The sequence below is a fragment of the Rhodamnia argentea genome, chromosome 8 (assembly GCF_020921035.1).
Source record: "Rhodamnia argentea isolate NSW1041297 chromosome 8, ASM2092103v1, whole genome shotgun sequence".
Lineage (NCBI taxonomy): Eukaryota > Viridiplantae > Streptophyta > Magnoliopsida > Myrtales > Myrtaceae > Rhodamnia > Rhodamnia argentea.
The window spans coordinates 27591058-27614982 of NC_063157.1; the positions used below are offsets into that span (position 1 = coordinate 27591058).

At 41.8% G+C, this 23925-nt stretch overlaps 3 protein-coding genes across 3 annotated transcripts; 1 reads left to right on the forward strand and 2 right to left on the reverse strand.

Moving 5' to 3' along the window:
* Window positions 1-306: 306 nt before the first annotated feature.
* LOC115738328 (adenylate kinase isoenzyme 6 homolog) lies at window positions 307-2303 on the forward strand. The gene is made up of 3 exons (XM_030670935.2): window positions 307-638; window positions 1624-1769; window positions 1864-2303. Exons 1-3 carry the CDS (start codon window positions 441-443, stop codon window positions 2048-2050), a joined length of 531 nt encoding a protein of 176 aa, XP_030526795.1. The 5' UTR covers window positions 307-440; the 3' UTR covers window positions 2051-2303.
* A 1706-nt stretch (window positions 2304-4009) lies between these two features.
* Window positions 4010-22241, reverse strand: LOC115738188 (RNA demethylase ALKBH10B). The gene is made up of 9 exons (XM_030670726.2): window positions 22215-22241; window positions 11317-11980; window positions 9480-9605; window positions 9048-9127; window positions 8803-8920; window positions 5668-5781; window positions 5452-5555; window positions 5224-5378; window positions 4010-4951 (listed from the first exon to the last, which is right to left on the reverse strand). Exons 2-9 carry the CDS (start codon window positions 11957-11959, stop codon window positions 4246-4248), a joined length of 2046 nt encoding a protein of 681 aa, XP_030526586.1. The 5' UTR covers window positions 11960-11980; window positions 22215-22241; the 3' UTR covers window positions 4010-4245.
* Window positions 15184-19827, reverse strand: LOC115738189. The gene is made up of 6 exons (XM_030670727.2): window positions 19134-19827; window positions 17575-17769; window positions 17232-17471; window positions 16818-17035; window positions 15977-16240; window positions 15184-15621 (listed from the first exon to the last, which is right to left on the reverse strand). Exons 1-6 carry the CDS (start codon window positions 19462-19464, stop codon window positions 15382-15384), a joined length of 1488 nt encoding a protein of 495 aa, XP_030526587.1. The 5' UTR covers window positions 19465-19827; the 3' UTR covers window positions 15184-15381.
* Window positions 22242-23925: the final 1684 nt, after the last annotated feature.

Genomic DNA, 23925 nt, shown 5'->3' on the forward strand with positions numbered 1-23925 from the left:
GGGTTATTTGGGGCGTAAGTGAGGTGAGGTGAGTCACGTGAGTGTCGGACATGAGAGAAAGAGCTTGAATTAAAAAGAAAAAATCGCTTTATATAGTATAATATAAATCGGTCCAATTGATCTAGGTGGGCAGCTCCTGTCTGAAACCGGGAATCGGATCGGTACTCACCAATTTCAGCAAATTAGAATCAGAAACTAGATCAATTTTCGTAGAAACCACCCATAATTGGTAGGTTTGATCCGGTCTGGTCCGATCCGAGTGATTCCGGTTCTTTTACACACCACTATATTTGGAGAGGGGAAGAGGCGTTGTTAAACTCTGATGGGCTGGGTTTAGCGTCAACTGGCGGCAGATTTTGAGCCAGAAGGGGCTCTCTCTCTCTCTCTCTCTCTCTCTCTCTCGGTTGCTAGAGAAGAAAAGTTGAAGGTGGTCGAGAGATATGGCGAAGCATGGCGAAAGGAAGAGGCCCAACATACTCGTCACGGGCACGCCCGGAACGGGGAAGACGACGACGGCGAGCTCGCTCGCCGAGGCCTCCCAGGTCCGCCACGTCAGCATCGGCGATCTGGTCAGGGACAAGGGCTTGCACGACGGCTGGGACGACGAGCTCGAGTGCCACGTCGTCAACGAGGACCTGGTAAAGGCCAATGAAACCCTAGATATTGTTGCCACTGTTCGCTTGCTGTATGTTTGGGCTGACGGGTTTACTTGCTTCGGCGGGGTAGATGCCGGTTATTTTGAGAGGCTCACTCGGGTGATTGATTTGATTCTCTGCGGAGCTGAGTAGTTCTTAATCGATTGTGTTTTGAGCTGGGTTTATCTGGTTTCTTTCTCTTAAATGAAGACAAACCTGTGGAGGGCGTTGAAGAGGGGGATTTCAGTTAATTAAGGTAGCAATCAAATTATGAATTGAGAACCTTCAATTGGACGATTCATGAATGTCAATCTTTCTTATAGGAGTCGAAAGGACGGTAAATTTTGAATCTTTTCACGGGATCAGTTATGTGGCTTGTCAACAGTGAGCTGCAAAGTGTTCCTGGGGTGTGTGTATCGCCGCACTGGCCATAACCCTCTTTAAGGATTGGACCTTGTTTGTGGAGATACGGGTCATCTTGACCCGCTAACTATATAATTGATGAGCCTCCCAGTGCATGGTTTTGTTCAAATAATTTCAGATGCTGGCTAAGCTGAAGTGGTCATGAGCAGCACAATAGGGTTTGGCATTTACAGTGAGAGCTAACGGAATTTTGTCAGCACAGTCGCTATAGGTGTTGGAAAACGATTGCTGTCATATCCGGTTTTGGTTACCGCTATCAATGAATTAAGATGGTAGTTCTTTTTTCGAAGAAGGATTGAGGTGCGAGTTAGGAGAGAAGGTATTAAATTGGGGGTTAAGTGATGAACTCTAGCCATGTTGTGCACATTGGAGGATTTAATTTTCAGTCGAGTGCAGATGAACTTGTACTGAAACCTTCTTAAAGTTGCCTGTGTCTTCTATGGAATATAACTTCTTCTATGTCACCATATCCTCGCTTGATTACGTCTTTGGTGATCTACTGCGGTAAATGACTTGTCAGAGTTGTATTTGATGTGGGAGGCTCATTTCTTAGTATTGATGTTAGGTATGTGATGAGCTCGAGGATGTGATGGAACAAGGTGGGAACATTGTGGATTACCATGGGTGCGACTTCTTCCCTGAGCGATGGTTTGATCTTGTCGTCGTGCTTCAAACTGACAACACTATCCTCTATGATCGCTTGAGTAAGAGGTAATGCTCACTGGATTACTTTCTTTGACCATAAGTCTCACTCAATTGATATCTCTGCATGACTTCATGATGGAATGTCTCTCTCATATGTCAGAGGTTACACTGGGTCGAAGCTCTCAAACAACATAGAATGTGAAATATTCCAAGTACTGTTGGAGGAGGCAAAAGAAAGCTACCCTCAAGACATAGTTTTGGCATTGAAGAGTGACACCGTGGACGACATAGACAGCAATGTAGCTACCTTGACAGAGTGGGTTAGGCAGTGGCATCCCACATCCTGATGCCAATTTTTTTAAGCTCTCCTCTGTCCTCTGCTTCAGTGTTCTTGTAACTTGCGAATTTCAAACGCATTAGTCTTTTCTTCTCTTTTGACGTATGAATTATGGGGAACCATGGCTGATGACAATGGTTGTGTTTGAAAGACACGAGACCGTGGCCAATATAGTTCTGTATTTAGGCTGATTTGTCAGTTGTGAAATCAGGTTGAATGTGGGGCAATATCTTCTTTCGGCACAGTGCTCAAAGCTCTTACAATCTTAGTTGAATTCATGAGGCGCCCAAAAAAAATCATGTTTCTTCAGTGTGAGGAATTTTCTTCAGCTGATGCAACACTTGATAGTTTTCAGATTTCGCCTTTCAACCAATGAAAGGGGCAGAACTTGATCACAAATGCTGGTGCAGCAATTTCCATGGACTAGGAGATGTGATATGCATGATTAGCCTTGCCGTTGAGAATACAGGGGAATTTTAATATATCTCTCTGATAGCGCTAAAAATTGCGAAGCAGATACCACTATGAGCAACTGTGCTTTGGGTGAAGTGCGCATGTATTCCTAAAGTTCATGGGTCTGAACTTTGCCTGCTGGTGAAAGAGTTCATATGGAAACATTAGGCGAGCTCTTTATATTATTCAGCATTCGGCAACGCTCATGTGTGATATTGCTTGGGCTAGATAGAGCGCTTGTGATTTACCCGAATGAATTTCGGGTGTAGGGTGGAATATGAAACGGGTCAGAGGACACTGCGGAGGATTCGTGCTGTCGTGAAGGAAAGGACACAATTGAACAAAATGAGGGAGCGAGAGCCCCATTAAGAGAAAGATGTGTGTTTTCCTATGCATGGATATTAAAGAGAAGGATTCAAACTAGGACTGAGCATAATGAATTGACCGGACCGGAATTTGCCCAGACCACCATACTAGCCGGGTTAGTCCGGTTCTAAAGAGCTTTGGTCCGATTCCCAGCTCCTAAAAACGGAACCGGTGGAACCAGGAACCGGACTGTCTAGACTGGACTAACCATTTTTTCTTTTTCTTTTTAAATATAATTAAATCTATTCTAAAATAAACAGCGACTGACCCACCATCCATCTCTTTCGCCCGAGAGCAAAAAGCATAAATCTATTCTCACTTGTCTTTGGGCAGGTTGCTCTTTTGTGGCCAGATATGTATAGATTCATTCAATATGTTTCTTGCAACATAATTCCTAATTCAACCGTTATTGGCATATTCATACTGCATTTTAGGAGCCAAGAACATCTAAAGTAAGCATACTGCAATCTGGAAGGTCTTTCGGCAAGGATTCTCCTTTGGTTATGTTGCATTATGTGATGCCTGAAAATCTCATAACAGTTCCACAAACCCAAAGTGCGTGATTTTTTCTGTTTACCGGCTTCACTGGACCGCTAGAGAAACGGATCGGGAACTGATCACCCCTAATTTAAATGAGATTTTGTGCTTTGCTCCCATCCTAGAATTGTTTCTTTTTGAAGCCGCCATTTACCCAACTGAAGCCCGAGTCTGATTTAGATCTCAAACAACTGGTGTGTACCATTATGCCTTTGGGTCATTACAAACCCCGATCACGACTGCAAGTCCGCAACTCTTCCACCAGCCTTTCTTCTTTCTCTGTCTCTCGGTAACCAGCCTTTGCTCTGGGCACGCGCGTGCGAGAGAAACACAGAGACAGTGTGCTTATGTGCAGCCAATAGAAACTGGTTCGCGACAAGATCAAAGGCAGGTTATGCATTACTTCTCCATAGGACAGGATATGTTGTGTTCGATCACGTACCATCCTTGAGTCCCCAAAAAGGATAAATTAAAGCCTCAGGGTATTTCACTTGCAATCCAGCCCTAAAAACTCATGTAAGCAACTGAAGACCACCTAGGACACCCATCTTGGTCAAGCTCGCATAGGCACCACATCTGATCAAAATCAAACTCACAGCGATCATGCCAGCACTTCATCTGGGCAAAATCAATTTTCTGTAACTCAATGTTACTGAGCTTGTAATGTAGTCCCATACATTTCCTAGGAGTTGTATAATAGCACAACAAAAAGAGAAAGGAGCGCCAGAGAAGTAAAATTAAATGTACTCCCAGGACGTGTGACGTGTCTACCCACTCAAATTTCGCCGCTCTTTACATTTGCTTCAAACTCAAATCTCCTTGCAGCCTCCTACTCTCACGTTCCCTCTTCTAAGCTGCTCTACTTGGCTTGCTCGACAACCTTTTATCAGCACCTTCATTTTTTCCTTCCTTGGCCATATCCCTTTGGGCTTCTATACTTCCATTGACTTCTTGTCTTCCTAGTTGTACGTCTGATTTTTCATTCATGGAAGCACTCGGGCTATGATCAAGCTTCCCCATACCATTTTCTCGGGTCTCTGGAATAAGGTTAATTTCAGTAGCATTAGTAGATAGGTGTCCAGGAGAGGACGGATTACCGGAGCCAGGAGGAGGAAGGAAGACACCAGTTCCAGGAACTGGGGGATGAGGTGGTGGATGGCGTGGAGGAGCCGCCGTCCATCCGGTTGAAGCAGCTGCGATTGGTACTGGGGCTTGGAAAGGTATGGCCGGCACAACAGCTTGTGGCATTAGGAGGGGCTGGATACCGTTTGGTGTCGGTATTGGTGGATGAATAGGAGGTGGCAACACATTAGCCGTTGAGGCAGATGCGAATTGCTTCGATCCTGCAGGATGAGGAACATTGTTGAAAGATCGTTGGGAAGACGGGACCCAATGGGAAGGTTGAACAACGGTCGGTGGCGAAAAGCGGTTTTCGCCAAGTGTGGATTTCTTTGGCTGACATTTTGTGAAGGTGATGAGTATCCGCTGTTTGCGAAGGGACGGAATTGCATGCCTAGCAAAATCTGATGATTTTCCTTGCATCACAAGCAGTGACCTACAGTAAATTTTCGGAAGATTCTCAATTTCAGATACCATTAAGCATTATCTTTGCCTAGAACAAAATGATGAGCAACAAGAACTGACACGATGTGATAAATAAGAGAACATGAACCATGTAAAGACTTTGATGCTAATCAACCCCTTCCAACCACACAGAAGCAGAAATGTGATTTAACTCCCAACACACTCCTACATCAAAGCCAATAAAAATTTCTTTCCCCCGGCTGGAGAGAGAGAGAGAGAGAGAGAGCAAGCGTTACTGCTTACCCAGGTGCAAGAGACAGCTTGAGAGCGCCCTTGAAGTCCCCTGGTTGGTTTATTGCAATGACTCTCCCAAATGTCATGTCACATTCTGTTAGAAACAGAACACAAACTGGACGCCCATACCAATGTGGCCAAGAGTGAGGCTGTGAATGGTCACCCTGCATGAAGCAAATATAAGACGTACTTTTCATAACGTGACCACTTGTTATATAAAAAAAAAAAGATAATAACCTCGTTAAAGAAATCAATGATGCAAGAATCTGGCTTCACTGTCATGATCTGCATGCCAACTACACGTTCAATAACATCTTGCAGTAAGGCAGGGATAGTTCTGTCTGCAAAGATTGAACACAAAGAAGCCGGATGATACATTTTATTTTTTATTTTATTTTTTTGACAGATAAAATCCTCAATAATTGGATAATATCTTCAGTTAAGTAGATTTGCCTCTAGATATTCCGACATTCTCTACTTCGACAGGTGCATCAGCAACTGGCACGCCTAGTTGAATCATCTCTCTGCCATGTCCCTTCATGGGTCTCTTCGAGGTTATATACTGACCTGCTTCTCATAAAAAAAGAGAGTTGCAGTTATAAAGGAGCTTGCTTATGCATGTATTTATATGAGTGAAAAAGAATCTCCAATGGCATTCTGAAGTAATCAAAACCTCTTCCTCCTGAAAGCCCAGTCATTAGAAATGACTAAACTTGAAGGAACCCTGATTTCCATTTCCCAAACATATGGCATGGGAGAACACGGCTACAATCAATACTTCTACTAAGCATCTGATTTTTTTATCAAGTAATACACTGATTGCAGAAAGAAGGCAAACATTGGAAAAAATTCACACAGCGAGTCTCATCAAGGAACAAGTACAGAATTTTAGTTTCTATCACTATTCATATTCTAAAGAAAGATGACTGCAGAAGTCAATTCCTTTGAGGAAGATGCCAATCAACATCCTTCATTTATGAAGACTTCCTCCCAAAGCCAAATGTCTCCAAACCAATTCACTTCAGTGAGACAGAGGAGTGGCATTTGGTGCGTAAGGAAAAGCAAATAAAGCACATGTGTTCGCTTATTCTACACTCTCAGAAAACAACCAAACCTGCAGCATTCCTCATGCCAACCCCCCATACATCGATTTTCCTACTTCAGTACTAACTCAAACAATTTTAGTTTTAAAGTCAATCAAGAGACCCGACATCCCTCTTCAAGTTTGCAATCAGTTGTTCTAACCATTCCAGGTTCATTTTTTATTTACAGGTAGTTTGTTTTGACCCAAAACCTTAAACAAAGAAGTTTTTCAGGGCTCGAACTGTGAAGCTAGATCACGATATTTCATTGATCTGATTATCCATGAGACAAAGTGCTTTTTGTGGCGGTAAAAAAAATCATACTTTTTTTGGATAGAAATACTATTTCACCAATCAAGTCATAGGTATCTAGCACTTTCATACCTAACAGGTTCACACGGAGTGGTGACGAAACGCCTAACTTGTACAAATCTTTCCATTTTGAAACAATATTCTTCTCACTAAAGCCAATCCCATTTAGTGGGAAAGAGCTTGATCTGTTGTTATTGTTTTTGTTCTCACAAAAATTAACAAGTCGACAATAACTACTGCAAAGTCTCGAAATATCTAAATTAATTTCGCTTGTTAACTTAGGATTTGGAGTGCAATAATAAAGGGACGTAAACTGCAAGAAGCTGGATTTTGTTGACAGTTTTCATAGCTGACATATTTCACGATGATTTAATTAAGATGGATGAATGACTCTCTTGAGAAACCATTTAAGGGGAAATCAAAGCAAAAGATAACCATAATAGAAATCCACTTGAGTTTTCCCTCAAATCAGACAAAAATGCATTGAGAATCCTAAACGAAAACAACCATCATCATTGTGGTGTGATGTTTTATCGTAAATTTTTTACAATAAATGTTAATTATCTTCTCAAAAAGGAAAATTTATGAACAAAGGCTAGGAGAGAAAGAAAACAATCGATAACTCAAACACAGTAAGCACGGACACAGCAAGATGACTAGAAACAAAATGAAGAATACAAGGCAGTAGCAACAGAAGCTTCAGCTGCCTCACACAATCTTTGCTTATGCACTCCAACCCTATTCTAGCATCAAATATTAACTGGATAAAATCTGCAGTCGAAAGAAATTTCATAGTGAGAGAACCTTGTTAAGAGTTGATAGTCCCACACATAAGTAGTTCAACTAACTTAGGCTGCACATGGTAACCATTCTATTCCGGAAAACTGATTTCGATTAAAATTATTTTTTCTGATTCTATTCCTGGATGAGTTTTAGGGAATCAGAACGCGTTTAATAACTCCCCAAAATTTCTGTTCCTGAAATAGACACGCGTTTGATAACTACACAAAATTTCTATTTTGGAAAACTGTTTCTTTTCCTAATTTTTTTCATTTAAGTCAAATAACAATGTAGTTACTTTGTAAAATTTCATGCTAAATTAAAGACTAATTTCCAATGCACATTAAAATAATTTAAAATATATTATTTTTTTAGCATGTCATAAATGAAACACAAATTTTAATACATGACATTTGAAGTTCGATTGAAGCATGAGAGAGTTCCCATATTAAAAACTCATTTGTTCCTTTAAATGTTGCGTTGTCCAAAATACATACAAACATAGCAGCCGAATAACCAAATTATCCATTGACACAACAAAACCTAATTATCCTTCTTAATACGAAATATAAATCCTTCACCATCATTTTGCAGCTTATGTCCTAAATCCAAGTGGGTGTTTGGCTCTAGTTCCACGTGCAGATGGTCATATTTTGTGACGCACGGTTATGTTATCATCCGCATGTTGGATGCCCTCATCTTCTGCGACAATTTTTATAGAAAAGTGAAATCTAAAAAATTTAGGCCCAAATTTATGAAAATGAGGTCAAACTAGCCCAATCTAAACTTCTTCTATTTTTAGGGATTTTCTAAATTTTTTGTGATTTTAAAAAAAAATTCCAATTTTTTTCGAAATTGTTTTATTTTTATTTTATTTTATTTTTATTAGGTTGAGGGAAAAGTGACAATAGAACCGAAAGGGAAAAATGAGAGATGTGGACTTCATTCTGTTTTGTGATTCTCAAAAGTGATTCTTTTTTCCGGAACCAACTTTTTTTTTATTCTAGATTTTACTCTAAAACCGATTCTGATTCTCTAAAACTGATTCTGATAATAGAATCAAAATCAAAATCAAAATCATTTACGTTACTAAACAGGGTTCTCATCTTTTTTTGTTCCAGGGAACGGAATCAAAGAACAAGAATGGTTCTCATGCAGGCCCTTAGTTGCCATTACTAAATACTCGCTAATAGGAAAATCATTTAGTTTTACTGCCCACAACCTGTAGAGAATGTTATGACAAGATGTCAAACAGCATCCTCCAATAGGTTTTGTGTATGCAAAATAACCACCATCGTAAATAGCACTAGTTCGGAGTTTAAGAACGGACATAGCACTCCATTCTAAGAGATAATAATGACAACACGCAGATGCTTGTACAATTAAATGATGCTAAACTTTCATATAAACTTGCCTTGAGATTGTCCTTTTCTTCCTGCTGCCCTTAAATCATTTGCCAATGAAACGAGTTTCTTGACTTCTTTGTCATCCAATAGTGATTCATAAAACTTCAGTCCATCAACTGCATTGACCTACACATCAAAAATATCGGAATCTTACAAGTGGTAGGAAGGAACATAACCTTTTCCTTGTGAAAGCCTTCATGCTGGAAAAGAAAGGCTAATGAAATAACGATTGAGGACTAAAACAGAGAGTTACCGTCCTTCCATCAACCAACTCGTTAGCGACAAAAGTTTTAGGAACAGCATCGACGCCTTGCTTCATGTTAGAGTTTTGGTCTGGAAGAACATTAAAGAATACATAATAAATAAAGAATTAGTTTTGTAGCAAATATGAAATTCTGAACTATTATTATGGATCTCTTTGGACATTGGGGGGAGAATCAGTCAGAAAGACTTACATGGTACAAGGAGAAGAAAAGGATGTCAAAGAAGATGCAAAGTGACAACAGAGAAGTCATGATAAGAGACATCAGTCAGAATAATACATTTATCCTAAGTACCAATTCTTACTAAAGCCAAGAGTATGACTAAAGAAATCACAGCTTTGCCCTATTTCAAGTGCAATCCATCCCCCAACCCCTCAACTAGAAAGCAAATAAATCCAAATCAATATTAACAAGAGGACTACCTCTAGAGGGTGTTGTGGAGCTATGACTTGCCATCTCAGCTTCAGATTCAGCACCATCACCCGGAACTATCACTGTACCACCTGAATCCTTCAAGCTAATATTAGCAAAAGAATTTGTGGCAGGACCTGCCCAGGAAATGAAAAACAGAGGTACTGTCACCAGAATGATCTCCTAGGTAGCATTGTACCGTAGCACAATGACTAGTGATCCAATCACTGAGGCAATACATCAATTTAACGTGCAAGACAAAGAGCAAGTAATCACAGTTACAAGGACAGACAATGAACGATGCCAGGAGAAAAACTGACTTACAGTAAGGAGAGAGACCAATTTCATACAAGTGAGGCCAAAAACGAGATCAATCAGACCTTTAAGAACATCCATTTAAGAAGATTTGCAAGTAGAATTTTCAGGTATCATATATAGTCCCAACCAACAAAATGTATCGTTTAATGTGCATGTATGCATCAACTCAGACTTAACTCCCATGGGAGCATGAAGAAACTTTTCCTTGACTCCATCTTCTTCATTTTTCCTTGAATTAAAGGAAGCCTCCATGTCCTGGATGTCATTTTAACGAGATATAGCAGCTTGCATAAAAACAAAGAGAATGCAAAGCAAGTTGTAGATTCATCTGTTTCCAGTAATAGCCTACGTGCTGGGGAGGTCAAACAAGCTCGCATGATAACTTGAGGCGAAAGCTGCACCACATCATTCACCAAGGCAAGTGCCTTAAGTGCCTTCATGACAAAAAAGTCCTCCATGTACCAGGTACACCATGTAATAAACTGAAGTGCTCTTTTCACGCCACAGTTATACCCCTTAGCATTATGACGTGGTATCAGTTACACATTGAAGTGACCTCTTTTTCAGTGAATGTTAAAAAGAATACAACAAATTAGAACACTTCATTAGAATGTGATACCAATTCAACATTTCACCTGGTATAAGCATTACATAAAAACGCAATGGAGCAGGAAGCTGGGCAAATCACGCTGAACAGTTCTGTTGTTACAATTTTAAAAGTGCAGTATGAAAAAATATAAGTATGAAGCATAGGCATGAAAAACACTGAAAGAAAAACAAAATAAAAAAAACCATGAAAGGTCGCATACAGTTAGTATGAGTTTATTCAAGCAATGAAGCTAAATGAGAGTGCTAGACATTAAAAGTGATGCTGCCATCCAGCACCTGAAATTCTGAAAGCACAAAAACTTGAAAAGCACATTCAAATCGATCTACCCTACAAAATTGACAAGGACCATAATACTTCTTCCATTATCTAGAATGAGAACCCCAAGCAGAAATGCAAACACGTGAATTAAAGAAAAGACGTGTGCCTACGCCAACTGCAGGTCAGCTAGGTTCAACCTACCAAGAAAGGAGCTGTCCTACAATTTTGAATGACAACCAAGCAAGGAAGTGTTCTAAAGGCAAAAGAAATCCCTCCAACTAGCAAAACAGCTTCTTCATCATTGATGATGTAGTGCAACCAAATCAACTGGCATGACTAATCCATCCAGTACGCTCAAAGTAAGCCGATAATGGAAGGACAAAAAAAGGTAAATGACAAAGCCGTCTGTCTCACAACATCACTATCAATAATGCAATTGCCAAGATAGATCTGAAGGCACAACTCTCGTGATTTTATGATCAATAAAGAAGCTCAAAATGGAAAATCATGCTTCCTCGGATGCAACACAGCATTCCCACAAATGGATTATCCAATTAGAGTTCTTTAAACCATCGCAATGTAAGGCAATCAAAGCTCACAAGACCAAGAGAAAATTTTAAAGCACGCTACACTGAATTGATTCCCCAAATCGCCTCAATTACCTTTCTCTTCCTCCACATTTGCGATGCTTGCATCGACAGGCTTGACAACATCCTTGCTCTCTTCGCATTTCTCATTTCCTTTCTCGCCCTTCTCTGCACCGGCAGCCCCCGAATCGCTAACGCTAGTTTCTAGACCGGAATTGTGGCCTTCTCGGGCACTCTCGCTTCTCGGCCCCAGCCTATACCCCGAGCCGGATCTCCTATAATCCTTGCCGCCTACTTTGACTGGATCGAAATGCCTGTGCTGATGATGGTGCTGCTGCTGGTGCTGCCGCCGCCACGCCGCCTGTTTCAACGTTTGCATGACCTCCGTGACGGGGAAGTACTGCTGCATATAGAGCACAGCGTTCCAGTTGCACCGCCTCTGCTGGATGCAGCCGAGCACGGCGTCATACTCGCCAGGCTCGCTGATCGTGCGCAGGTGGTGGCAGAGGCCGTCTATGATCGCGTTGGCGGCCGCAAACTCCCCACGCAGCCACGAGATGAACCCGTCGCGCTCGTCGACGAACCACTGCTGCTGCGGCGGGGGCGGCCGGTGGCTGTACTGGTGGTGGCCGAAGACATCGCCGGACGCGACGGCGGCGTTGGCCTGAATCTTGTCCTTTGTGTCCGGCACGGCCACATTCCCCGATGGCATTGCCATGGAAGAATAAGAATAATAATATTCCCTAAAGGATTAGCGAGGCGGCGACGGCTGACGGCTGCCCAGATCTGGCCGGAGACTCCACGCGGATCGACCGGGCTAGGCGGAATTCGAGCGGATCGCGTGGAGATTAGGCGGTGGGCATTGCGGAATCAGCTCGAATCGACGCGGAGCCACGCAACAGCCAACAACGGAGCCAGACTGAGCTCGTGGGTCGAGCTGTGAACAAGCAGTGGAGGTCGAAAGGAGCTTTCTTTTTTGCCTCCCCTTTGTTCGTTTGTGTTGTTTTTGTACTGGCTTTGTGGGGTTTTTGAGAGATCCAATGGGGACTACTTGGAGTGAAGAAAACGATTCTCTTCTTCTTCTTCTTCTTCTTCTTGAAGGGAGGAGAGAGAGAGTGTACGCGTTTGATCTAGAGAGAGAAGGGAAGGGCTAAGAAGAGGCTAAAGCTGTTCATGATGGTTCGGCTATGCTAAGGAAAAAGTTGTGGGCTTTTTGCGTGCTGTCTTTGCCTTCGCTTTGCCTTGTCTTTGGGTTGAATCTTGGCCGAGTTCTACCGTCTCGATGCGCCTTGTCTTGGGGTTTGAGTCCTGGCCGAGTTAATACTAACTCGGGCGATCTGAGTTCCCCAATTCGGTTCAATTCGATGACCATATCATCTGCGACCATAGTTAGAACATCCATGCGCATCAAGTGATTATCTACTTTACCACCCTTCTTTGCATCACAGGCCCGCTTGCTCCTTACGTGTAGTTTTACTTTATCAAGTTCATTTACCCTGCATAATACCGATTTTCCGATTTTTTATCGAGATGACGACATTTCTCTCAATATGATTTTTTATGAAGAAAAAGAAAACAGATAAAAGTCACCAAAAACTTTTAGACTATATTCATTGGGACACATTTACCCTACAATTTTTTGTATGACATCAAGAACCTCAATCTTGTACTCATGTAACATATTTATCACAAACTTATATCGATATAACACATGCATCAAAAATCTAAGCATGTTTTCGTTTGACTCGTTTATCTCAAAATTTGAAGTAAATGTGTCACATGCAAGCCTATAAGTTTTGAATTTTTGGTACCACGAAAAAAAAATAATTTGGGTAAAGGTATCACCCAGATAAAAACTTAGGATTTTTAGTGTCAAGTAAGTGTGTCACACATATACGAACTCGTCAGAAAAATTTAAGATAAATATATCGCAGTAAATATAGTTTAGGATTTTTTTTTTTTTTGTGACTTTCTCATTTGAAAAAAAGAAAAAAGAGTTGGTTTCATAGTAACAGTAAGTTGCACATCTCCACAAGGTAATTTTGGTCCATTTTGGGCTACGTAGCCTTTAACTGAGTCGTATGTTAGCTCTGACTTTTGGTGGGTCTATGACAAGGGAAAGATCATTAACTGTTTTCCAACCTTTGATTGCAGCCGATACTTTTGACCCATATTTACGAAAGTGACACGGCGCCTTCGAATAAATTCTTTGCTAGTACCGTTCGGCACATTAGTCCATAGCAACTAATCTTTTTTTTTTTTTTCCAACTATACGAGAATGATATGCAATGCAAACGAAGTTCGAAATAAGATATTTTATTAATCCCGACCGGGTTCGGCCGATAATTTATACCTCTCGAAAATCGGAGTTAAAATACGGAGATGTCGTTTTTCGATTCCAGATAAAACCACCACGTGTACACATAATTTATCGAAATTAATCTTCTTCCTGCATGTCTAAAAGGAGAAATTTTATGAGCTAACTCAAACAATATTTATGACAAAAGCGTGAGTAAAAGCATATAGTACAGCGTTCGATGTCAATTCCAACCAAACCGTTTTGACAATTCATTTAGAAGATGCATATGTAATCTACCATCTACCGGTCTGCCCTTATTATTTCTGTAGTTTCCTTTGCAATCTGATCCTATCTTGTTGAATCGGCTGCATTTAAATTAAGATGCTCGTACACCTTTCCTGTGTTGACACGTCGTATATTATTAATTTATGTTGACTAAATTCTGTCCTAAGTCCATTACAGTTAGCAACAGCAACATAAGTGAGGCTAGAATTGAATTACTTATCTTTAATGTGCCTATCTACTCAATTTAAGGAATTTATCATAAAAATAGAAGGCCGTGAAATCGACGCTCAGAATCTACGCTCAATGCAGGTGCAGCAGCAGGAGCGGCAGCCACAGCAGAGCTTGTGCAAACGAGGCCTCTGCCTCCGCTCAATCCTCTTGCACTCGCTCTGGATCACCGCAGCCGGCATCTTCCTCTTTCGCCTCGCCACCACCAACACTCAGAATGTCGTCTACGTTAGGATATTCGCCGTCTCCGGCGTCGCGTTAGCGACAGCTCCCTGGATGATGCAGCTTCTGATGGCAACCGCGCTCATCTTGCTCTGTAACGCGGGAGGGCGCGATCTCCTGTGGGTCGTGGTATCAGGACTCGAGTAGGAGAAATCACATGGCGAAGGATTGACAAGAGGAGGGGTTTCGATTCGGACGTGCCACGGTATCGAAAGGCGAAGTGTTCATCCGCCTCGAAGGATTAAAATTTACCACGGCTCTCACATGCTTGCGCGAGTCGATGGCGGAGCTGGTCTTCAACTACAGAGAAACAGAACTGTTTGACCCGAATGGTGTAGCTTCCATGTCTTCATGCTTGCTGCCAAACAGCTACTCAGACTGATCCGATCAGGGCTTGCAGCAAGAAGAGATCTCTTGCTAGTTTAAGTCTTTTATGAATAATTAAATATCGATGATGTTTTTCGAAGCAGATTGCGTATCCACTTCTATCTCTCCAGAAAGAAGAAACGTATATTAGTGCTGTGTAAGATCAGTGCTGCACCGTTCACCAATCTTCATTCCCTGCAATGTATAAACAGGTTAAAGCAAGACACGATTGATCCAAGAGGGTAACTCGGTTTGCGACTTAACCTCAAGTAATCGTAACAGATCCAGATTTATGCAGACTAGACTGGTTATTTTGGCAGCGAGGTTATAGATTACACATATACCTGAGAGAAAATAAACCGAGTCCACGTGGAGCAACTCAACCGGACAATTATCAATGATACATATGTTTCTTCCGCGACAATGGTTCAGAGAAATTGGGGGAGTGATGAAAATATGAGTAAATAGTACATCAGATTTTGCACAAACATAAATACTGCATCAGCAGGTCAAATTGGAGCAACCGGAACTACTCAGCCAGCTTCAAGAACAAGAATAAGAGAATAAATTCTAATTTTATCTATCAACATCTGTATCTCAACTTAGCAAGAGAGCCATCCTATGACAGCCTTAGACAAGAGTCAAAAGACGTGAAATCTGCAATTTCACCTTTCAAAGAAATCCCCGTATAGCATCTATGTACATGGTAATTCTCCCTTGTATAGTAAGATGATCATCCATCACTCGGTGGCGATGTCAACATGAATAATGTCTTCCTGAGTTAGATCAGCTTCAGAATTATTAGAAAGCGGGCCTTGTGGGGATCCAAAAAGTGTAGTGAATATCTGTCTGTGGCATTCATCACAAAAGTATAAATAGGTAAAATGACCCTGATATGGGAGCTTATGAACTGCAGCCCCTGGCAGGACGCGGTGCACAAAATCAGTCATTGCGGGTGGAACCACTTTATCATCCATTCCCTAATGAGCAGGAAACAATTGAATAAGAACCAATGCTCGGAAGTACAAATAAAAAGAATCAAATGCTCTTATATTCTACAAGTCTCTGCTTAATAGTTTTTCGGCCTTCCTGTGATCATCAATGACAAATGATGTATGATCCTACCAGAAATCACTTCCGGGAGTATGACAAAGTCTCCTTTAAGATTTAACTAGTAGCCCAAGTATAAGAATCGAGTAAATTTGAAAGGTTTCATAGAGAATGCAATCTCTAGATATTTGCCAACAGAAAGACTTCAATGAATGAACATTGAATGCATTTCCTTAATTATTTAGGCCGTGAGGACATAAAACGTTCAAGGTATGCATAACAAACCTGCCATATCTGTATTGGCCCAAGGTAGCCTGTGTATTCCTCCTCTTTTTTGCTGAGTAGAGAAATCAACCATTTGAGCCAATCCAAAACACCTTTACCTCGAAATTTCTTCTGTAACTTGAGATCTGCCAAGCTAAAACCCCAGTCTGACACCTGTAATGCAGCTTCTTCCACAAAAGGTTTTGCATACCCTTGCCTAATTGACTCTTCAACATCCCTTTGCCAGAACTCCTCATATAATGGATCTTCTATCAATGCTCTGTCCTAAATAAATTGGCAGAATTCAGTATGACAACACCAAATTGTTAAGCATCATGGAACATTGAAATCAGGGAGAGATCGTAACTGGACTAACGCCAGTGACTAAGAGTGTTATGAAAGATAATTAAACATCTAAAGCTGATGGTATGACAAATTATCAAGTTCTGCATGCTATTCCGTTATCCACCCAAAACTTTAAGATCAGGATCCCATCTCACACGTCGAATGGGCTATTGGGAAACCACAGGGCCAAAGTGCACTAGTGGAAAAGTGACAGATCATAGTCAACTCTTTGCCTGTAAAATGAAATCCAACCCAAAATCCTCGTAGATCGTCAAAACTAAAAAGACTTCATAACAGTTTCCCATCAAAAGTCAAGTCTTTTAATCAAATGCTAAATGTTTCTCAGCCATGATGAAGAATTTTGTGATCAATAACTAGAATCTAGTCACAGCCAAAAGCTACCAATCTGTAATAATTGCATTATGGAAAATTTAAAAGCAGTAACAAGAGTTTCTACTAAGGGAAAACCAAAGCAAAATTTAAAGGAACCATCAGTTGTCAAAACCAAGTGACTTACCCTATTTCCAAGTGATAATGACAGCCACTTATCAATCTGGCCATGCCGTCCGGACAAAAAGCTCCGATGATAAAAATAAGAAAGAAATCTAGGTAATCTTCTTGCTAAAAAGAAAAGGAATTTTCTTCTACGTGTCCACTGGTTCCAGGTTCTATATCTCTCCTCCCTGGTCATTAGAGGGTCATATGGATTGACCATGGGGGCCAACATGGCAGCTCCTGCATATCAGATAAAAGGGCAATTGATAGTGCTTTTCAGCAAATGCACCAAGAGTAACTGTCAGTTTTCCTAAAGATCTGCAATCTTCTCAAAACCAGTGCTTATCCAAGAACCCACGTTTTGACAGGAGTAAAAGAGTTGAAAAAGAATAAGTTGGGGAGACATGACAAAAGAATGAAGAAGAAAATGATGTACCTGCAATTCTGTCAGGAATGTACCTCAGTGAAGCCCACGCATGCATGCTTCCACTGGAATATCCCAACACCCAGAACTTGTCATTGACTCCTAAGGCGTTTGCTAAAAGAGAAATATCCCGTGCTGATGATTCAAGGTTTCTATGGGGATGAGGATCACTCTCACCAAAACCAGGCAGATCATATGTTATTAATCGAATGCCAAACTCCTCCAGTAATGAAGACTTGAGTCCTGGTATACCTATTTAAATCAAATCATTCAAAACATAAGGGCTACTAGAGAGACTCCAAAATAACTAGAAGAGAATTGAAATGACATGAATGCAGAAATTGAAGAATCCCACCTGCGAGTCGAGAGGAGAGAAATGGGTGTGGCAGTATTACTGAAAACCTAGCTTTGTCAGGTGGAATACCATGTTCTCTATAGGCCATGTATCTGCCATCTGGAAGCAATATGCGGCTAGCACTTGGAGGATGTATGAATACTTTCTTCGCCAAAGGTGGTGCAGAAGCTTTAGGTTTAATATGTACACTCAATGCTGCAATTTGTTGGCCATATGACGACAATTACAAAAGGAACACGAACACAGAAAGAAAATCGTACGAGAAAGTAGTCTAAACAGAAATGCTCTGAAAGCAGTAAGTCAATGCCAAAAGAATGTGGGTAAGATCAATTTGCATCATGAAGAAACAGTTTGCAAGGGTTTGCACAACATACTTCAAACCATACAAAGACTACTCTTGCTTTTATCACGACATATTTACAACTCAAGTGCTCTCACTTGAGTAAATACAATCACATAGATAACCTGGTACTAACATTTGTGACCTGGCAACTCACTTTAAGCGTCCCTTTGACATACGGTGTAATTCAAAGACTACTCTTGCTTTTATCACGACATATTTACAACTCAAGTGCTCTCACTTGAGTAAATACAATCACATAGATAAGCTGGTACTAACATTTGTGACCTGGCAACTCACTTTAAGCGTCCCTTTGACATACGGTGTAATTCAATCCACACTTCCACACAGGAACATTTAATCTAAAAAGCTGAACTTCCAATTAGTTTATTGTCTGGTTGCAAACATCCCATTTCCAAACATTCTTAAGATGGAAACGAAAGTTTTGTTCATCCGATATTCCGATTCACTAATTTTGCACTTCAAGGGAAGTGAATTCTTTGCCAGTTGTGACTCGGGAGAGTGCCGTTTGCATCTCACCAACGGGATCTCTGAATATCTTCTAATGGATCTCCTCAAAAGTTCAATGAATGGACAAATAGAAATGTAGTGACGTACCTACTCCACGTTCCTATATATAAATTTCATTTTTCATTCCAGTATCCAGTCACTAGTTTCGCCTTTCCAAATTGTGATTTTGAGACTGAAGTGAATGAAGTACAGACTAGACATAGCCAATATCTCAAGAGATCATGCTAGCAATCAGAGAGTGCCATCTAGTAGCAGATTTTGCAATTGTAGTCACCTCTGGATAGTCCAGTTCTAGCAATTTATACACCATTGACAATCAAATGCCTGAGAGAACAGAAGCTAATAGCAAATAATTTTCCAACAGTTTCACAAGACAAGCCAATGCTTGAACAAAAGATTGCCCCATGATTACGAGGACTTGTCCTCTCAGCAAGAGCTTTCGATTGTTTGCATCCGAATCCGTCAACAAAAGGACCAAAGAATGTATCCGAATTCAGAGCACTGAGAGGAGAGTCAATCGATCGAATTCTCCAATTTCTCATTCTCAGAAAGACGAAACAAAAGCCAAAAAAGGTCGTAACTGGTCAACGACACCGATACACAGTATCCGATGATGCATTTCTCAATCAAACAATTTCCTCGCTCAAACCAGGAACCCACAGAGAGAGAGAGAGAATCGCCAACCAACCTGCCACGACGACGACGGAGACGAACAACACGACCGACCAGACATGCTTGGGGCTCTTGTCCTCGGGCAAGTACTCGTTCAGGCGCTCCAACCTCGCGAACGCCGTCGCGCACGGCCCCCGGAGCCTACCCCCGACGTACGAGTCCCTCCCGAAGTACTTGGCGAGGAAGGAGTTCCCGTTGCCGAGGGTCTGCCTCACGATGTCCCGGCAACCCCTGGCCAACTCCACGCTCATCTCCGCCGCCCCTTTGGCGAACTCCTTCACGTGGTCCACCGCACTCCCGACCTCTCCGACGCCGCCGTCCCCGAACTCGCCGGCGACCGAATTCATCGTCTCCCTCTCTATATCTCTCTCTCCCTCCCCGGTCCCCTCCACCAGTTCAGTTCGAAGTATACCCAGAACCAACCGAAGTCAAAGAAGACGAGGAAGACGAGGACGAAGACGGGGTTGGATCTGGTATTGGTGGGTGGTGGGTTGCAAGGAGAAATGGGTCAAATAGGAGGAGTGAGTGAAGCAGAGAGAGAGAGAGAGAGAGTTACTACCAGTGAGCACCGCCGTGTAACCGCTTCTCCTCCGCCATGGCTGGCATTGTCAAAGCTTCGCTCTCTGAGACGTCGTTCTTTTTTTTCTCTCGTTTTCCTCGGCTTAACCTTTTGGAATTTTTTCCGAGTGGGGACTCGTCCTAGATACTGTGTCGACTCTCGATCCACCGGCCGCTTAAGCTTTTTGCAATTAGGAAATATGATTTTGATTTATACAATTTCATATACTGAAATTTCGTTTTGATTTTTATGGTGACCAACGTTCGTGTATCAAATTAAAGCCAGCCTCGTCGCTGTATCCGGAACGATGCCACACAATTGATCGAGATTTTGATCGGAGTGCATCGATTTGTAAATACATAAATAAAAATTCTATGAATTAAGTGATTAAATTTGCAAATTTATAACTTAATATAGCTTCCAATAAATCCCAATAATGCAATTGCCAATGCAACGTGCTTTTGACATTATGTGACTCAAACTCCATTTGATTCCTTAGAAACAAATTATTTGAAAAATATTTTCTTAAATTATTATCATATCAAAAGAAAATTCATTAACCCATTATTTCAAGTAGTATTTTTAAAAAAATGTTTTTTTAAATTATTTATTTTTTACGAAATAAATAGAGCCCACGGCTATCTCGATACGAAAAAGTGCGTGGGATTAAATTCCTTATTAAAAAAAATAAAGAAATAAATCATTCTGGCAGATGGGGAAAAAAGGACCAAATGGAATTATTTGTGGTGGAGTGGTTCAGGCAGGGGAGGCGAGTGCGTGTGGACCACGCGGAGCGATTGCGTGAGGTCTGGTGCGCCGGGAGAGTGAGCGGCTAGGATGGTGAGGTGGTTGAGGATCTTTACGGTGGATTCGGCCGCCACGTGGAGATGAGCGTGCGGGGTGGGGAAGCGAAAAAGTTGCGCGGGCGCAACCGTCGGAGTAAACGGCCGTCAACGTCAGCAAGGGGTCGCCAGACACGGACGCCCGCCCCGCGGAGCATTGTTTTTTGACGAGGGGGGCTGAGGAGAGACGGTGATGGGGGCCCACTCTCCTCTGGATTTTTTTCTCCCACTTTTTGGTCCCGCTTTTTTTAACTTTTCGTTGGAATAATCATGCGGGCCACGTTGACAATTGTAGTTGTAATTTTATTGTAACATTACTCGCGAGCACCCACACCATTTACTTTTAGAGGAGGCAAACAGATGGTTTAGATCGAATTTTGATCGGATCGAATATGATTCGATTCATATGAACCTAATTAATTCGTTTTGATCATCTTCATGTAATACAAATTTAACGATCCATGCTCAATCCAACATATAATCGACCTATATTACTAAAACACTTCCACATTTGATTCAATTTAGCCAAACTTGTGGATTATTAAAAAAATCTATATATTACTAAAACATTGTGATCCAATTTTTATTTCTTTTTTGTTCTTATTTTTATATTATCCTTTCCTTTTTATTTTTACTTTTTTCCTTTTTTTTAAAGTCTAGTGAGTAGGGGTGAGCGGTTCCCGGTCCGATCCAGTTCCCATCAAAAATCGGGAACCGGACCGGTGGTCCCAGTTCCCACTTTTCGAAACCGCGGATCGGACTGGCCACCTTCGAAACTAGAAACCGGACGAAACCGTCGGTCGGTCCCGGTTCCCGGGCGATTCTAAGGATTTCCGATCCGTAGTTCCAAAAAGTGGATAAACATTTTGATAGAAGATGCGGTCAAGGCCTCTTCAATTGGTAGCTCTGGATCAAACCCTAAATGACCTAAACCTAAACAACAAGTAAACATTAGGTTTGTTTTAAAAAAAAAAAAAATTTAAAAAACCGGTCCGGTCCGAGCGGTCCAGTTCGGTCCTGGGCCTTGGAACCGAGAACCAGGACCGCCCGGCCACGGTTCCAATTTTAGGAATCGGGAACCGGACCGGATCCCCCTAAAACCGGGAACCGAACCATCGGTCCCGGTTCAGGCGATCTTTTTTGCTCACCCCTACTAGTGAGAGACGCTAGACCCTCCTCGCCCGGATCCGACAAAGGTTTCACGGCCCTCATCGGTCGTTGCCGAGGGTCGTGGCCCTTGCCTAGACATGGGAGGGCCGCGAAGCCCTCGTCGGCCATGAACCCTCGCCCATATTTGGTGAGGGTGTTGCAGCTCTCGCCAAAACCATCGGGAAAAAAATAAAATAAAAAAGTAAAAAATTATTTTTATGACTCATTTAAGATAATTAGTTAACCTACTTATGACTCATTTAAAATCCATTCAAAACCCATTAAATTATTAAGTAACCTATTTATGATCCATTTAAATTTGTTAAGCAACTCATCTATGACTCACACTCTTAAATATGAATTAGAATGTGGGTTATTGACCCATTTTACCGCCTCTACTTTTCTGACATATTAGGTAAGACGCTAAACTAAACTGGACAATCTAAGAAAGCATTTAAATAATCTATATTTTGATGGTCGAACGAGTCTCGGTATGCCTAATCCTCGTAGACAAATGTGTTTCCTAACCGCCAAATCAAAGTCAAATATAATTAAAATAAAAATAAAAATAATAATCGCTCATACTTTTTGCCTTTACTTTTTGTACCTTCTGGAAGTACCCTTGTATCAAATTAAATAATAGGACGGTTAATTTGCGAGGCAAGTCTATACGTTCAATCGATCCAAACATTACCACTCACTTCCTTCCAAGGTCCGCCACTCCTCTTTTGTAATTATCTATTCAACTTTATTTACGCATGCACGTAGTACGTATCTATGTTTAACGTTGGTAATCGAATAATCGAATTTGCATAGGCACCTTATTCATGCGATCTTTCTTCTTCTTCGTCTTCTTCTTTAGGGGACCTTTGCGAAGTTTTCAAACGGAGAAAACCGATACAAGACCGGGAGCTACGATCGATCCGAACCCATCATCATTATTCACCACACGGTTTCGAAATCGTCCCCGTTCCCAATTGCATTCAACAACTTCAATCGGAGAGAGGAAGTAAGCCAAAGCCTATCTCACTCCTATTTTGCGAGCTATTACGGCTGTTGCTCTTGTCTTGCTATAAGAAGCGGGTCCACGAACGCTTTCCACTATCAAAAACTTGGAATCGCACCGAGAGCATCAGCCATAGCATGCCCATCCAGACACAGAAGGCTATCCGCCAAGGATCTGACTCATCACGGCCCCCGGTCTTAAAATAAACTTGGAATTGCTCGCGTCTTTGCAGAGAAACGTCACAATCTAAAAAATCATGCTAGTTAGATTTGCTGCATGCATCGTCGTCGCGTACCATGTGAAGCGAGCCTAATAATTCAGCCGAGACAAGCTCAAGCATAATTGCACGGGCTAGCACGTGGGGCACGTGGGCTCCCTCCTTTTAACCCCGAGGGGCCTCAATAATGAGGGGTGCATTCCAACCTAACCATCGCCTTTCAGCACGGCCGGGTGAACATTCCGCCAAAAAGTATGCACTCCACATTCATGCAGAGACTCCAAGTCATCCAAAACAAACGACACGGACAACAACCAGAGCAGCTTCCTCGTGTTTACCCACAATGCCAGCCCTTTCATGGCAAAGTTTCGTCCAAGAACCCGGTAGGTACGTTTTCTAGGCCGAATTGAAGATGGAATCCATCGCAATCTTCTGACCTACCCATCATTGCACGTGTACATATCGATGGGGAAAACTTCAGGAAAAACTTAAAAGCAAAGCCCTGTTTAGAACCTCCATTTTCGGTAGGAATGTCAAAAAAGCCTGTGTTGATCCCACCAAACCCGACCAAACCCGACCCAGCCCGGCCCAGCCCAAAAAACTCACTCTAATTTTTTAGCCTTTGAGGCCAGGTCGGGCGTGATTTTCATTAAAAAAAAAAAAAAAGGAAACCAACCTGACCCGAAGAGGGTTCGGACCGGGTCGGGCTTGGCATTGTTCAGTTTCGGACCGGCTCGGGCAGGGCCGAGACCCGGCCCGACCTAGCCTGTTGACACCCCTAATTTTCGGGTTTCGATTCTTGATGTATGAGAATAATGGATGAGAAATAACAACAGATGAACATATACCCTTTGTTTCGCTAATGGAAAGATGAAGGGATGGAGATTTTACTGGCACAAGCATCTTCAATTCTCTCCATTGCTTTGCTCACACTTTATTCCATTGCATGTAACTCTAGTCCACCCCACATTTCCGTTTTAAGAACATTCTGAATTTGAGTTGGAAAATGTCCTTCCTCATATCCTTTTCCATGCA